The sequence below is a fragment of the Myotis nattereri genome, assembly GCF_964212035.1.
Source record: "Myotis nattereri genome assembly, chromosome: 10".
Lineage (NCBI taxonomy): Eukaryota > Metazoa > Chordata > Mammalia > Chiroptera > Vespertilionidae > Myotis > Myotis nattereri.
This window is the reverse complement of record NC_138085.1, coordinates 24670051-24684622: the sequence shown is the minus strand read 5'-3', so window position 1 is coordinate 24684622 and position 14572 is coordinate 24670051. Positions and strand designations below refer to the sequence as shown.

Below are 14572 nucleotides of genomic sequence, written 5' to 3'. Positions count from 1 at the left end.
CATTTAGTTAGCAAGATACATTTTCTTTGAATTCTGCAGCTCACCTTTCATATTTGGGCCTAGTTCAGGTGGAGCCCACTGTTGCACGTGGCGTAAAGGGATCCAGATTCATTTTCTGTATGTGGGCAGCCAGCTTCCTTAACTCCATCAACTACCCAATCTGACCTCTCCTCAGGCTTCTGCGAAGCCCCCTCTATACCTCTTTTTTTTTTTTTTTTTAGCTCCCTGGTCTGCTTGCGGGTTTGTTTGTTCTTGTAACAACCACACAGTTTTTAATGCAGTGACTGCACAGTATGTAGTAGTATCTCATAGGGAAAGCTCCCTCTGTACTCTTCTTTTCCAGAATTTAATGGACTTTTTATTCCTCGTTCTACATTTCAGAGTAAATTTATCAAGGTCCTCAGAAAGGCCAACTAGATTTTTGATTAAGAGTGCACTGAATTTATAGGGTACTTTGGGGAGAGATGACATCTTTATAGTATTATATGGTCCCATCTAAAATGGAATGTCTCATACTTTAAGCAATAAATAAAAAAAAATTAAAAAAAATCTTAAAAAAAATGGAATGTCTCATGTATTCAGATATCTGTCTATACAGAGATCCTTTGAGTTTTGATTAATGCTTAGGTACTTTTTAGTTTTTATTGATATTACGAATGTTACCTTTTTAATTTTATTTTCTAGGTGGTTATTACTGGCGTAGAAAGTTGTTATTGGTTTTTATAAATTAATTTTGCATCTGGCAACCTTACCAAATCCTCATGTATGTTGATTCTTTTGGTCCCTGGGGACCGCATTATTGACAAGTAATGTTAGTTCTGTCCTTTACTTCCTAACGCTCACATCGTTTATTTCTTTTTTGAAATTTTTGTAGAGTGTTGGTAGGACATCAATTAGTGATGATTAAGGCCAACCTTGTGATTGCGGCCCAGATCTTAAAGCGAATGTGTCTCTATCTTTGCCATTAAATCTAATATTTTCTGTAAATATGCGATTTGCAAATGTAAGCTGCATCGAGTTCAGACAGTTCTCTTGAATTCCTAGTTTGCTAGGAGTTTTTGTTTGCTTTAATTATAAATAGATACCGATATTTATCAGTGCCTTTTTTGGGTTTTCAATGATTTTCCCTCCTTATTCTCTTAAAATCTATTTGATCAGGTTGCATTTTTACTTTTTGAAAATACTGTTAGATGAAGTTGGCTAACAGAGTGAAATGAGCATATAATTTTTCTGGGTTTTTTTCAGCTTTATTGAGATATAATTGACATATAACATTGTGTAAATTTAAAGTGTACTTGTATGCATAGATGCATAACCCATGGACACAGACAATAGGGTGCTAAAGACCTGGGGTGGAGGGCAGGGGGTGAACTGAAGGGGTTAATGGGGGGGGGGAGAAAACATATGTAATACTTTCAACAATAAAGATTTATTTTTTAAAAAAAATAAAATAATACAACAATTAATAAAGAGTAGGTCTATGAATAATACAATAATAAGTAAATAAATAATAATACAAAAATAAACTGTGTTTCGCGAACTCACAACTGAAAACCTATTTTTTGCCCACCCCTGGGTATATTTATCCAGGATTTTCATTTTATTTATTTTTTGGCCTTTGAGGAAGAGGATTAGGTTGTTTAGACTCTTTAGTTCATGGGACAGTGCCAGTCTTGACTCATTTAAAACCTCTCTCTTATTTTATTTTTCCCTTTCCCTTTTATTCCCCCATTTCTTCCTTCCCTGGAGCTGTTATTCTAATTTTTATTTTTTATAATTTGCATGGTAGAGTGCCATTTGCCTGCTTGGGTGCCCAGGCCTATGAGTTTTTTGTTTGTTTTTTTGTTTTTGGTTTTTGTTTTGTTTAACAGCACAGGTTTATTTTCTCACGCACATGGAGACTAGAAATCAGAGATCAAGATGCCATCAGGTTTGGTTCCTCTGAGGCTCTCTCCCTGGCTTACAGATGGCTGCCTTCTCACTGTGTCCTCGTGTGGTCTTTCCTCTGTGCATGCATGTGTCTGGTGTCTCCCAGTTCTGTGAATTTTGACAAATGCATAGTCATGTTACCACTACCACCATCAAGCTATAGAACAGCGGTTCTCAACCTGTGGGTCGCAACCCCTTTGGGGATCGAACGACCCTTTCACAGGGGTTGCCTAAGGCCATCGGAAAACACATATATAATTACATATTGTTTTTGTAATTAATCACTATGCTTTAATTATGTTCAATTTGTAACAATGAAAATACATCCTGCATATCATATATTTACATTACGATTCATAACAGTATCAAAATTACAGTTATGAAGTAGCATCGAAAATAATTTTATGGTTGGGGGTCACCACAACATGAGGAACTGTATTAAAGGGTTGCAGCATTAGGAAGGTTGAGAACCACTGCTATAGAACAAGCCCATTACAATAAACAATTCCCTCATCTTGTAGTCAGCCCATCCCTTGCCCCCAGCCCCTGATATATTCTCCTTCCCTATAATTTCTATAATTTTATATTTCCCAAAATGTCGTATGATTGGCGTCTTACATTAGGTAGCCTCTTGAGTCTGATTCTTTAACTTACCAATGCATTTGCAATTCGTCCCTGTTGTGTGGCTACCCATAGTTTGTTCACATTAATTGCTGAGGAGTATTCCACTGTGTGGATGTGACACGGTTCAGTTATCCATTCACTGGTCCAAGGGCATTTGGGTTGTCTTCAGCTTTTGATGATTGTGAATTAAGTTGCTCTAGATATTTACATAAGTTATTGTGTAAATATAATAGGTTTCATTTCATTTGGGAAAATAACCAGCAGTGGGATTTCTGGGTCATGTGGTACGTGTATGTTTATAAGAAACTGCCACACCGATTTCCAGAAGGTCAGCACCATTGTCATTCCTGCCAACAAAGTATAATAGTTCCCATTCCTCCGCTCCTTAATCTATGAACATCCTCGCTTGACGTTGTCAGTATTTGTTAGTTAAGTGATTCTAATAGGTGTGTAGTTAAATATCATTATGGTTTTAATTTGGATTTCCCTCCTTGTAAATGATGTTAAATACCTTTATTTGTACTTACTTGTCATCTATAGATCCTCTTGGGTGAAGTGTTTGATCAAGTCCTTTGCCCATTTATTAATTCTGCTGGGTTTTAAGAGTTGTTTATAAATTCTGTCAGATATGTGATTTGCAAATATTTTTCCAGTCTGTAGTTTATCTTTTTATTTAGCAGTCTGTCTTATGGAGCAAAAGTTTTACATTTTCATGAAAAAGTGCAGTTTATCAAATTTTTCTTTTTTTCTTTTTTTTTTTTCATTTCTATACAAAGGTTTATTCAACAAAAATTGAGCATCTATTATGTGCCAGTGTTATTTCTGCTGGATGGCACCATATTTGCTATTCTGTCAACTCAGTAGTCACTACCATTTGACTGTCCTTCAATGTCAGTCCATTTGGATCTGTTATATCCTCTTTTTTTTTTTCTATTTTTAACTTGTTTCTGGCTTTTAAAAGATATTTATGTTTTTATTGTTTTGTTTTTTTTTTTAGAAGTTCAGAGAAGGGTTTTATGGTGTATGGACTAAAATGATAGAATGGTCCATACCATTCTGTTGTGTTTTTTTTTAATTAAATCTATATTGTTCAGATTATTACATTTGTTCCTCTTTTTCCCCCCCCATAACTCCCCTCCTCCCAGTTCCCGCCCCACCCTCCGCCCTCACTCCCCACCCACTGTCCTCATCCATAGGTGCACGATTTTTGTCCAGTCTCTTCCCGCATCTCCCACACCCCTTTCCCCCGCAAGAATAGTCAGTCCATTCCCTTTCTATGTCCCTGATTCTATTATAATCACCAGTTCATTCTGTTCATCGGATTATTTATTCACTTGATTCTTAGATTCACTTGTTGATAGATGCATATTTGTTGTTCATAATTTGTATCTTTACCTTTTTCTTCCTCTTCCTCTTCTTAAAGGATACCTTTCAGCATTTCATATAATCCTGGTTTGGTGGTGATGAACTCCTTTAGCTTTTCCTTATCTGTGAAGCTCTTTATCTGACCTTCAATTCTGAATGATAGCTTTGCTGGATAAAGTAATCTTGGTTGTAGGTTCTTGGTATTCATCACTTTGAATATTTCTTGCCACTCCCTTCTGGCCTGCAAAGTTTCTGTTGAGAAATCAGCTGACAGTCGTATGGGTATTCCCTTATAGGTAACTGAGTTTCTTTCTCTTGCTGTTTTTAAGATTCTCTCTTTATCTTTTGCTCTTGGCATTTTAATTATGATGTGTCTTGGAGTGGTCCTCTTTGGATTCCTTTTGTTTGGGGTTCTCCGCGCTTCTTGGACCTGTAAGTCCATTTCTTTCACCAGGTGAGGGAAGTTTTCTGTCATTATTTCTTCAAATAGGTTTTCAATATCTTGCTCTCTCTCATCTTCTGGTACCCCTATAATTCTGATGTTGGTACGCTTGAAGCTGTCCCAGAGGCTCCTTACACTATCCTCGCATTTTTGGATTCTTTTTTCATTTTGCTTTTCCAGTTGGGTGTTTTTTGCTTCCTCGCATTTCAAATCATTGACTTGATTCTTGCGCTCCTCTGGTCTGCTGTCGGGAGTCTGTATAATATTCGTTATTTCAGTCCATGTATGCTTAATTTCTAGTTGCTTCCCCAATATAACATCGAGGGTCTCATTAGTTTTCTTGTAGATCTCATTAAGTTTATCGGCGGCTTCTAAACAGTTCTTGAGAGACCTTAAAAGTGTGGTTCTGAACTCTATATCTTCCATTGACAATTTTGTCCTGTTTCTTTGTCTCCACATTTTGTTATGCTTCCTTGGTGCACCCCCTAGTGGTCTTTGTGCGCAGTCTTATAGTTAAACCTTGATTGTTGTAGCTAATACCAGGGAGGGTTTGACCTCCAGGCCAAGTGGCTATGAGAATCAGCTGTGTCTGCAGTGAGAGAACTTCTGTCCTCTAGGGAGGTGCTAATCTAGCCTTTGCCTGAGGCTATCCGGCAAATGCCTCAGTGCAGGGCTTGGGCGGGGCGTGTCGCACAGGATCAACAGGGTGGGCCGGAGAGAGCAGTTATGGCGGCTCTCAGTCCTGTCCCCAGCGGCTCTGCCTCTCTGAGTCCCAGCAACGGCTGCAAACCTCGGAGAGAAAGCTGCACTCGCTCTGACCGAAGCCAGACAGTCTCGCTTCTCCCGTTTGAGTCTGGGTCCCTAAAGACTCGCCCATATCTGGAGCTCAGAGTCTGCGACTCCCTCCAGATTGAAAACGCCAACCGCGCCCTCCACCGCCAGCCCGCTCCGCGCACTCCGCACCTCAGAATTTGACTTCAGCACTGCGCCTCCTCTGAGTGTCCGTATGCGTTTCTCTTTCCTCCTAGTTGTAGGACCTCCACTCAGCCAGCGTTCCTGTGGTTCTGGGTGATGTCCCTTCCGTTTTTTGGTTTCACTTTTGAAGTAGTTGTTCAAAGCAGCAAACTCCTGCGTTAACCTATGCCGCCATCTTGGTTCTCTCAAATTTTTCTTTTATGATTTTGCTGTTGATGTCATGTCTAAGAACTCTTTGCCTAAACTCAGGCCATAAAGATTTTCTTCCACTTTATTTTTCCAGAAGTGTTATTGTTATATGTCTTACATTTAAATCTGTGCTCCATTTGAGTTAATTTTTGTATATGATACAAGTGGCCTGGTGCACGAAATTCGTGCACAGGGGGGGTGTCCCTCAGCCTGGCCTGCACCCTCTCCAAGCTGGGATATCCCTCTTGCAATCCGGGACCGCTGGCTCCTAACGGCTCACCTGCCTGCCTGCCTGATTGCCCCTAACCACTCTGCCTGTCAGCCTGTTCACCCCAACTGCCCCCCTGCCAGCCTACTCACCTCCAACTGCCCCCCCCCCCCTTGCCGGCCTGATCACTCCCAACTGCCCTCCCCTCCTGGCCTGATTGCCCCTAACCGCCTCTGGCATGGCCTCGCCACCATGGCTTTGTCTGGAAGGTCTTCTGGTCTAATTAGCATATTACCCTTTTATTAGTATAGATAATGTTTAGTCAAAGTCCATTTTTTGGTAGTGGATATCTAATTTTCTAGTACCATCTATTAAAAAAATTATTCTTTCTCCACTGCACATTTGTCAAAAATCTGTTATCTGTTTCATTGCATTGATCTGTGTGTCTATCTCTCCTCAAACACCTAACAGTCTTGGTTATTGTAGCTGTATAATAACTCTTAAAATCAGATAGACTGATTTCCCACACATGATTCTTTTTCAAAACTGTTTTAGCTACTCTGTTCCTTTGCCCTTCCATATAAATTTTAGAATTATTGTGTGTACATCTACAAAAAATTTTCCCAGGATTTTTATTGGAATTCTGTTAAATCCTTAAATTTTGGAAATAATTGACATCTTTATGATATTGGGTCTTTCAATCTATGAACATAGTTGTCTCTTCCGCTATTTCAGTCTTCTGTGGTTCCTTTCATCGGCATTTCGTAGTGTTCAGCATTCAGATTATGTGCATGTTTTGTTAGATTTATACCTATGTATTTCATTTGTGGGGCAAGCAATTGCAAATAGTATTGTTTTTAAATTTTTGTTTCCAATTGTATATTGCTGGCCTATAGAAATGTTACTGATTTTGTGTGTTAACTTTGTCTCTTGTGACCTTGCTAAGCTCACTTATTAGAGGGGTTGTTTTTGTATGTTATTTGGGATTAGTTACATAAATAATCATGTCATCTGCAAATAAAGATAGTTATTTTCTTTCTAATCTAATTCTTGCTCTCTTCTTTTCTTTTTTCTTTTCTTCCTCCTCCCCTGCCTTTTTGCATTGTTTAGGACTTTCATCATGATGTTGAATAGGAGAGGAGAGAGCAGATATTCTTGCCTGGTCTTAGCCTTAGGGGGAAGCTTACTTATTTAGAAACGTTCCTCTTTTCTAAAATAGGTATTTAATGCTTTAAATTTCACTCTTAGTAATTTACCTGCTTGCCACAAATTGTGATGTTATCTTTTCAAAAATTCAGTTCAAAGTATTTCCTCTTATAGCTTCCTCTTATTTTCTTGCTGATCTTGATTTTTATTTGATACCATTTTCCTTCATCCTGAAGTACTTCCTTTAGCATTTCTTGTAATGCAATTCTGCTGGCAACAAACTCCCTAGCATTCATTTACTGCAAGCATGTCAAACTCCCAGCCCGCGGGCTGCATGCGGCCTACAAGGGATATTTTTGCGGCCCAGCCAATATAATGGTATGTAAGAAATGTTTTAATAAAAATTTCATAACTTAATTTTTATCCTGTTATACATAATTATTAATAACGAACTACAACGTTCGCTAATGACTGATTAGTATAATCATGTTGCATTCATTTCCCTTACACGCAGGCGCACCATTTCTCTCCACTAATACTAGCAGCAAATATTTTAGCAGCTGCTTGCCATGTCATTAGTCTTGGACTGACTTGTTTGGTGTGCGCAACAGGAAATATTTTGCTTTCAGAGAACCAGAAAAATAGGTTCATTTGCATTACACTTATTAATTTGTGCAGTTATTCAGTGTCTGGTAAGTTAATGTTCAAGAAAAAATATTAATTTTTATTAAAATGTTCTATTTTATGTTAATGATGTCTCATTTATTTCAGCCCTTTGTATTCAGCATGTCTCTATCGAAATAAATCTACATTTCTATGGAAATTGAAGCCTTTGTTTTTTTGCAGCCCACATAAACTTAAACCTTGTTTATTTGGCCTGTGTTAGCCTTTGAGTTTGACATGCTTGATTTACTGGAAAATGCCTTTCACATTGTTTTTTGAAGGATATTATCAATGGATACAAAATTCTAGGTTAGCAGATTTTTCCTTTCATCAATATGAAGTGTTGCTCCATTGTCTCTTGGTCTACATAATTTCTTGTGAGTGGTTAGGTGTTTTCTTATTGTTCTTCTTTTGTAGAGCCTCCATTTCCCCACTAGATAGATACTTTTAAGATTGCCTCTTTATTTTTGGTTTTCTTCAGCTTGACCATGCTGTTCCTACATGTGTCTGTCTTTTTACTTTTTCTTCTTGGGGCTCACTGAGCTTCTTGGATCTGTGTATTGGGGTGTACCTCTAATCCACTGCACAGTGCTTCCTGGTATGCATCCCTCATATTGTGGTTCCCCATCCTGTCTTTGACAAACTCTTGGGATGCCTCTAGCTCCCCTTAAAAAAATGCAGTTGCCATGAGCATCCTTCTACAGGCTGTCTTAGCTGGGTAAGATTTTATTTGGGATGTTAGAACCCAGAGTAGAATTGCTGGCTTGCAAGGTTTGCCTATACTAAACTTGACTGAGGATTGGCAGATGTCCATATGATGATAGGATGATCCTCAAGTGAGGAAAGAATAATGGTGAGGAGAGAGGAAAGAGTGGGGAGAATTTCTGGAGCCTAATGCTTGAGTAGGTGAGAAGGGCTGGTACCCACAGTGTAAGTGGAGGAGTTAGCCAAGAACAGGGACAGTTCATCCCCAGAGAAAGAGGAAAAGCGGAGGTCTGAGCCAAATGCTGGTTGCTGTTGTGGCAGAAAATTTTCTTCTGTGGCTTCTATTTTCTTGGTGATATAGGAAGCAGCCTGAGGGGCAGGACGGGGAGGAGGTACTGGCAGTTCAAAGAGAGGAGGGTATGAAACAGCTGTCTTGAAGATGACTGGGAGTGTGCATGACCAGGGCAACAGAGTCCACTTGCCGGGCAGTGTGCAGGCTGCTCTTGGGCCAGTGAGAGTGGGCAGTGCTTCTGGGAGAGGTCGGGCATGGAGCAGGTCCAGCAAAGGGTTATAAAGGCTCAGGTTAGCAGTACTCCATGCCTGGCACTGTTCTGCGCTCTGTGGGCACAGGGTGGGCATTGCACAGGGGCTACAGATCACCACAGACTCATCATTCTGTGGGGTGCCTGGGGAGGCGGGGGCGGTGACAGTGTGGTGGGAAGGTCTGTAACTATGCGATCAGGTTGCTCAGCAGGTGTAGGTCCTCAGTGCTTCTCTGTCTGTAGCTCTGTTTGTATTATAAAAGTGATGCATGCCACATCAAGAAAATTTAGGAAAAGGTAAAAAAAAAAGATAAGTAAAAAAAGTAGATCATCTGAAATCCATGCTCTCCCCACCCTGCTGAGAGGCAGCTACGATAGTTAACACTTGGATGTCTTATTATTAAAGAAAAGGGCTGTCCCTGCCCAATGAAATTTGACCTCATGTCCAAATGTGAGTAAGTCCCCCGACAAAATGTAGGCAAGCAACAGTGTGGTAGGCTGAATGGGCCATGGGGGGTCCTCTCCCCATTCCTAGCAGAAGTCAGGGAGGCCTGCATGGAGGGGGTGGCCATGAATTGGGTCTTGAAGGTTGCGGGTCCCTCAAGCCTGTCTTGCTGTCTTTATCCCTCCTGTCTCCCCTTGTTCAGTGTCTTCTAAGGGCAGAGCTAGCTCCCAGCCCCTGTCCTACTGTGTGGCGAATAGGGTAGTCCTGCTGCAGGAGACATGAGTAGGGACGGCCGGCCCACTCTGTGAGGACAGGGAGGCAGAGCGGCCTGAGCGTGCTGCTCCACGACAGCCCCTCCATTTGGGCAGTGCGAGCCTGTGTGTCCATACACAGCAGTCTGCGAGGAGCGTCCCTCCACCCCCAACATCAGCCCCTGGCCTGGCACCCACTCCCTATCAAGAAGGAGAAGGGTGGGGGAGGGGTGCATGTTCCACCCTCCTGGGTCTGTGTGCCCCTCCAGATACCAGCGACAGTGAGCTGGAGCTGTCCATGGTGCGCCACCAGCCAGAGGGGCTGGAGCAGCTGCAGGCACAGACCAAGTTCACCAAGATGGAGCTGCAGTCCCTCTATAGGGGCTTCAAGAATGTGAGTGATCCCCACCCCTCAGGAGAGGCCCTGACCCACCCCACCCATTTATCCTTGGCTCCAGGAAGGGGAATTCTGGCTCAGGCAGACCTTGTAGAAACTTCATGGAACAGCAAATATCCTGGGGCCTTGATGAGGCTCATGTTTTGTGGGAGACCTGTCTGGGAGTGTGTGGGCCAAGCCCAGAGTCAGCGTCTCCTTTCTGCGTGTCTATGCGCTGGCGCAAGGGAAGGACCAGATTGGCCCAAGGGGACCAGCCGCCCCCACCCCCCACCCCACACACACACAGACCTACCCTTCCTGCCTCACCCCCCCGCCCCAACCGTCAGACTTTCCTGGGCGCTCAGTAGAGCCCCGCAGTGCCTGGGACAGTAGGCATCTTCAGAGGGAGGAGTCAGGGTGCGGGGCTGGGGGTGGCCGAGGCTGCTGAGGGTGACTTACTGCTGCAGGAGTGTCCCTCGGGCCTGGTGGATGAAGACACCTTCAAACTCATTTACGCACAGTTCTTCCCTCAGGGAGGTGAGTCTGAGGCCAGACCCCTGCTCCCGCTTCTCCCGATGCCCCCACTGTGTCCCTGTGGCAGTTCTGCAGGGGGCGGGTGTCCCTTTATGGGGAGGGGACCCTCACCCCCACCTCTACGCTCCCCGCCACCACTTGCTTCCTGGAGGCCTGATGCTGCCTCATCCCATTGGAAGGGGGTACCCCAGCTCAGGACACAGGTGGACCCCCAGTGGGGCTGCCTGAGGTGGGGGCTTGGCTGCCAGGAGGCCCCCCTCACCCCAGCCAGTGCCCTTGTCTCCTCCAGATGCCACCACCTACGCTCACTTCCTCTTCAATGCCTTCGACGCTGACGGGAACGGGGCCATCTGCTTCGAGGTAGGTCTCTGCTGTACCCTCCCACATCCCCTGTGGCATGCCAGGCGTCCCTCTGCCCTGGTGCCACACCCTCGGGCTCTCTAGAGGGTCTGGCTGATCCTGGTGTACATGGTCCACGTGTCCCCTGGGGAACAGGTGGGCTGTGTTTGGCTGGCCCGGGCCTAACTCTGAAGTCAGTAGAATTTGGTTTTGCTGTCTGGCCTCCTATTCCCAGCCTTGTCTTCCAGTCCAGCCCCAGGGAGCCCAGGGAGCCACCGCGGCACCCCAAGGTGGCAGGGACCCAGGGTGGGTTTGCACGGGAGAAAGAGACGAGGCTCCACTGAGAGATCTGTGCTGACAGCGGGTTTCAGGCCCCAGCCCCAGACTCACCGCCTTTGTCCGGAAACACACAGAGCACTCGGCCTGAGCAGGCTCCTGCCATCCCAGCCTGGTGTCTCCGCTGTCGGGAAGGGGAGCCTGCCCCCCACCGTGTCCCCAGCAGGGCCTCGCCTGGCTCTGTGTGGGCAGCCATGGGTCCGACCCCAGCCAGGCCACAAGATCATTTGAAGGAGGCAGGTCTGCGGAGCCCAGGCCCCTAAAAATAGCTGCAGGGGAAAAGCTGAAACCTCTTTGGGGAGGAAACCCATGCTGAGAGCCAGGCGTGATCGATAACCACTCGGCCAAGGGCTGTGACAGGAAAGCCTCGGACCGCGAGGCCGGGGGAGATAATGGCTCTGACATCGCATCCTGGCGTTGCTGCATTCCTCCGTGTGCGCCCGCCCAGTGCTGCACTGACACCGCTGGGTGGCCACAGGCCCGCCCCCTTGGCCACGCTCTCAGGGCTCCTGTGCGTGTGAGAACGTGCAGTGTTCCCAGCTTCCCTGTTCTCAGTGATGCCTGCACACAGCACAGATCCCGTCCGTGCAGAGGGGGAGACAGCAGGGAACACCCACTGTCCCCAGGGCCCCTCCCTGTGACCAGTTTCTGCAGATCCTTCTCGAGGCACCTGAGACGTCTAGGAAGGGGGTGTGGGAAGGGGCTAGTAGTGTGAGGGACACGCCAGGGCGTGGTGGTGGTTCCTCTTGTTCTGAAATCGGAGGATCTGACTGCTCAGCAGGGCCCCTCTGTGCCCAGGGGGGGTGTCAGGAAGGTCCAGGTTCCTCCCCTGTGGCCATCACTCCCCATCCCCCGAGGGAGGGGTCTTTTGATACCTTTAAGGTGGTGGTGGGTCTTGGGGGGCTGCTGTCAGTGGCTGAGTTGAGGGTGCTGGTGCTGAGGCCCCTCTGCCTGGCACCTCTCAGGTTGTCCCCTCCGGTGTCATCGGGCCTCCCATGTGCCGCTCTGCCTGTGAAGGTAGCGCCTCTGGGTCCACACGGTGTGTGTTCTCCATGACGACCTTCCTCTTGACGCTGGGTCTGCTGTGGGGAGGTTCTCCAGGAAGGGAGGAGGGCATGTGTCTCCCCAGGGTCCTCCCAACCAGCAGGGCTCCATGCCGGCTGCTCACAGGCCAGGAAGGGTCCCGGCAGGTTGGGATGACACTTAGCCCCCTCATGGCTCAGACTCAGCATGTTCTGGAAATGGACACTCAGGTCAGTTTATGGGCATTTACAGGGATCCCGATGCTTTCGTATGTTCTTGAGAGACAAGACCCATATTAATTAAAATTGACTGATATGGGAAAATGTTATAACTTCCCTGCCCTCACCAGAGACTACCAGAAAGTAGATGGGCAAGACCAGCCAACCTTAGCATGGAGCCACGCTGGGTGTCTTAGTTCGGAGGCCTCTCTGCATCGCTGTGTGAGATAGGAGCCCCTCAGCCTCCTGGGGCTCTGCCTCGGGGGCAGCCGGAGAGCAGGACTGTGGATGTGACAGGTGGCTTTTGCCTCGGACTTAAGGCATAAGTGCGTCACCGAGGATGGGCCAGTGGGCCCAGGGCACATTGCCACCACCCCTCTCCTGGCACCACCACTGCCATACGACACGCATGGAGGGACCCTGAACGGGACAGTCCCCGGGGTGGGTGACCACGAGGGCTTCCGCACCACAGACCCGCGTCTGAAGGCCAGAGGGGGGACAGTGGCGCCCCCGGGGCCCACGCGAGACGGGTCCTGTGTGGGATTCCAGTCCTTCCCCTCCCACCAGGGAGCCTGTCGGACCCCAGAGGAGAGGGAGGGCGTGAACTCAGATGCTTTGACTCTTCATGGCTGAGGAAACCACCAGCAGGAGTCAGCGGGGCCCTCGACTCTGAGGACTGGCCATGGTTTTCCTAGACATACTCTCATCTTCTTCACCTAAACACACACGTGATGTCAAGAGTCCCGCAGATTACAGGGTACAGACCTTGGGAAACAGCAGTGACACCACATCCCCGAGGAGGCAGCCTTGTTTTAGCTGATTGACTGTTCTCACAGCAGCACGCCCCCACTCCTCCTTCCTGACTGTCCATCTCAGACACGGCCTGCGGCCGTCTGCCCTGGTGGTGGGGACGCGGCCTCGCAGGCACACACTTTTCCATCCCCAGCTTCCCACAGCACAGGATTCCGATTGGACAAGGACTGGCGGTTCGCCTGATCGTGGGCGTTTGAGCCCAGTGAGCCTTGCAGTAAACTGTGGCAGGCTCTCCTCTTCTGCACACATTCTCATTCTGCCTGCCATTGGCAATTTCCTGAGTTTTCACTCGCCTGGGGTCTGGACCTCATCATTAACTCACCCCAGGTCCTTCTCCAGTCATCGGGACGGGCACCTCCCGGAGGACACGCCTCCCCAGCCTCAAGGCTCCAGCATCCACTGGGGCTGGGCACCTCCTGGGGGTCCCGTCCCCTCTCCCCTGCTTTGGGTGGCCTGCTTCAGGTCTCCGGGTCCCAGCACCCTCCTCCTGCCTACCTTACGCTTTCTTCTCAGGCGCACGTCTCCCAGCAGCCATCCAGGAAGAAAGTATGTGGGAGGTAGACGTCTGGGAGGGTCTTGATTCTGTTCTTGTTTGACGTGTTGTGCGGGACCAGAGCGCGGTGGGAAGCTGTGGTCCTTCCGGGTGGTGGCCACCAGGCCCCTGGCCTCCTCCCCCGCGTGTTGCCCAGAGGGCAAAGCCTGCTGACCCCGGCCCTGTGGACAGGCTTGATTCTGCTTTTCTCTCTGGAAGCCTGGAGGCTCTCTTTGCACCCAGTTTTCTGAAACGGCATCGGGCATCGGGATACATGCCTGCAGGTGACACTGCCGGCTGTTTGCAGGCAGGAGGCCTCAGCAGGCCCTGCACAGGCACAGCCTTCCGTTGTGGCCGGTCTTCCCTCCCTTCGCGCCCTTCTCGACTCGTGTCCTCCCTTCTTCCTGGCACTTCTGCTGCTCCTGCTCCGGGGCCTCTCTTTACCACCATTTCTCCCCTACTTTCCAGCTCTGCCCCCCCCTCCTCCCCCCGGCTTCACGGAAGATTCCACATGCTTCTCCAACCATGCTTCCGAGTGTGTCATTTGCTTTCTTATTTTTTATTTCCAAAAGCTTTTTTCTTGTTCTTAGTTATTCCCTTTTTATAGCATCCTGTTCTTATTTTAGGAATGTCAGATTTCCAATCTCCAAATCCAAAAGTTGTTAAGTGTTTTCCTCCTGTAATACTTTTGTTTCTTCCAAATCGCTTTTCTCTGTTTCCCTCGGCTCTCTCTCTGTGACCCCGGCGTCCTCAGATCCAGGAAGTATGCGGTTTGAGTGGGGACTAAGCCCCGGGTGAACGGCCTGTCCCTCCACAGGCTGCCCCTCCGCCTTCCTGGGACCGGCCTTCTCCGCCCCCCTCCCTCAGGAAGCCCCGGGAGGACCACGGGCGGGAGGCTCAGCCTGCAGGCTCCCGGG

The 14572-nt window shown here is 47.3% G+C and overlaps 1 protein-coding gene across 5 annotated transcripts in view; it reads left to right on the top strand.

The window, feature by feature from the left end:
• Positions 1 to 14572, top strand: part of KCNIP3 (potassium voltage-gated channel interacting protein 3) — a 70451-nt gene that overhangs the window by 51209 nt on the left and 4670 nt on the right. For 3 of the 5 annotated variants that reach the window (XM_081101394.1, XM_081101398.1, XM_081101395.1), the window contains 3 exons: positions 9754 to 9878; positions 10328 to 10397; positions 10684 to 10754. In XM_081101394.1, coding sequence (XP_080957520.1) covers positions 9754 to 9878; positions 10328 to 10397; positions 10684 to 10754 — 266 coding nt within the window. Of the gene's footprint in view, positions 1 to 9753; positions 9883 to 10327; positions 10398 to 10683; positions 10755 to 14572 lie in introns of all 5 variants that reach the window. The other 2 variants (XM_081101397.1, XM_081101396.1) reach the window with 1 other exon arrangement.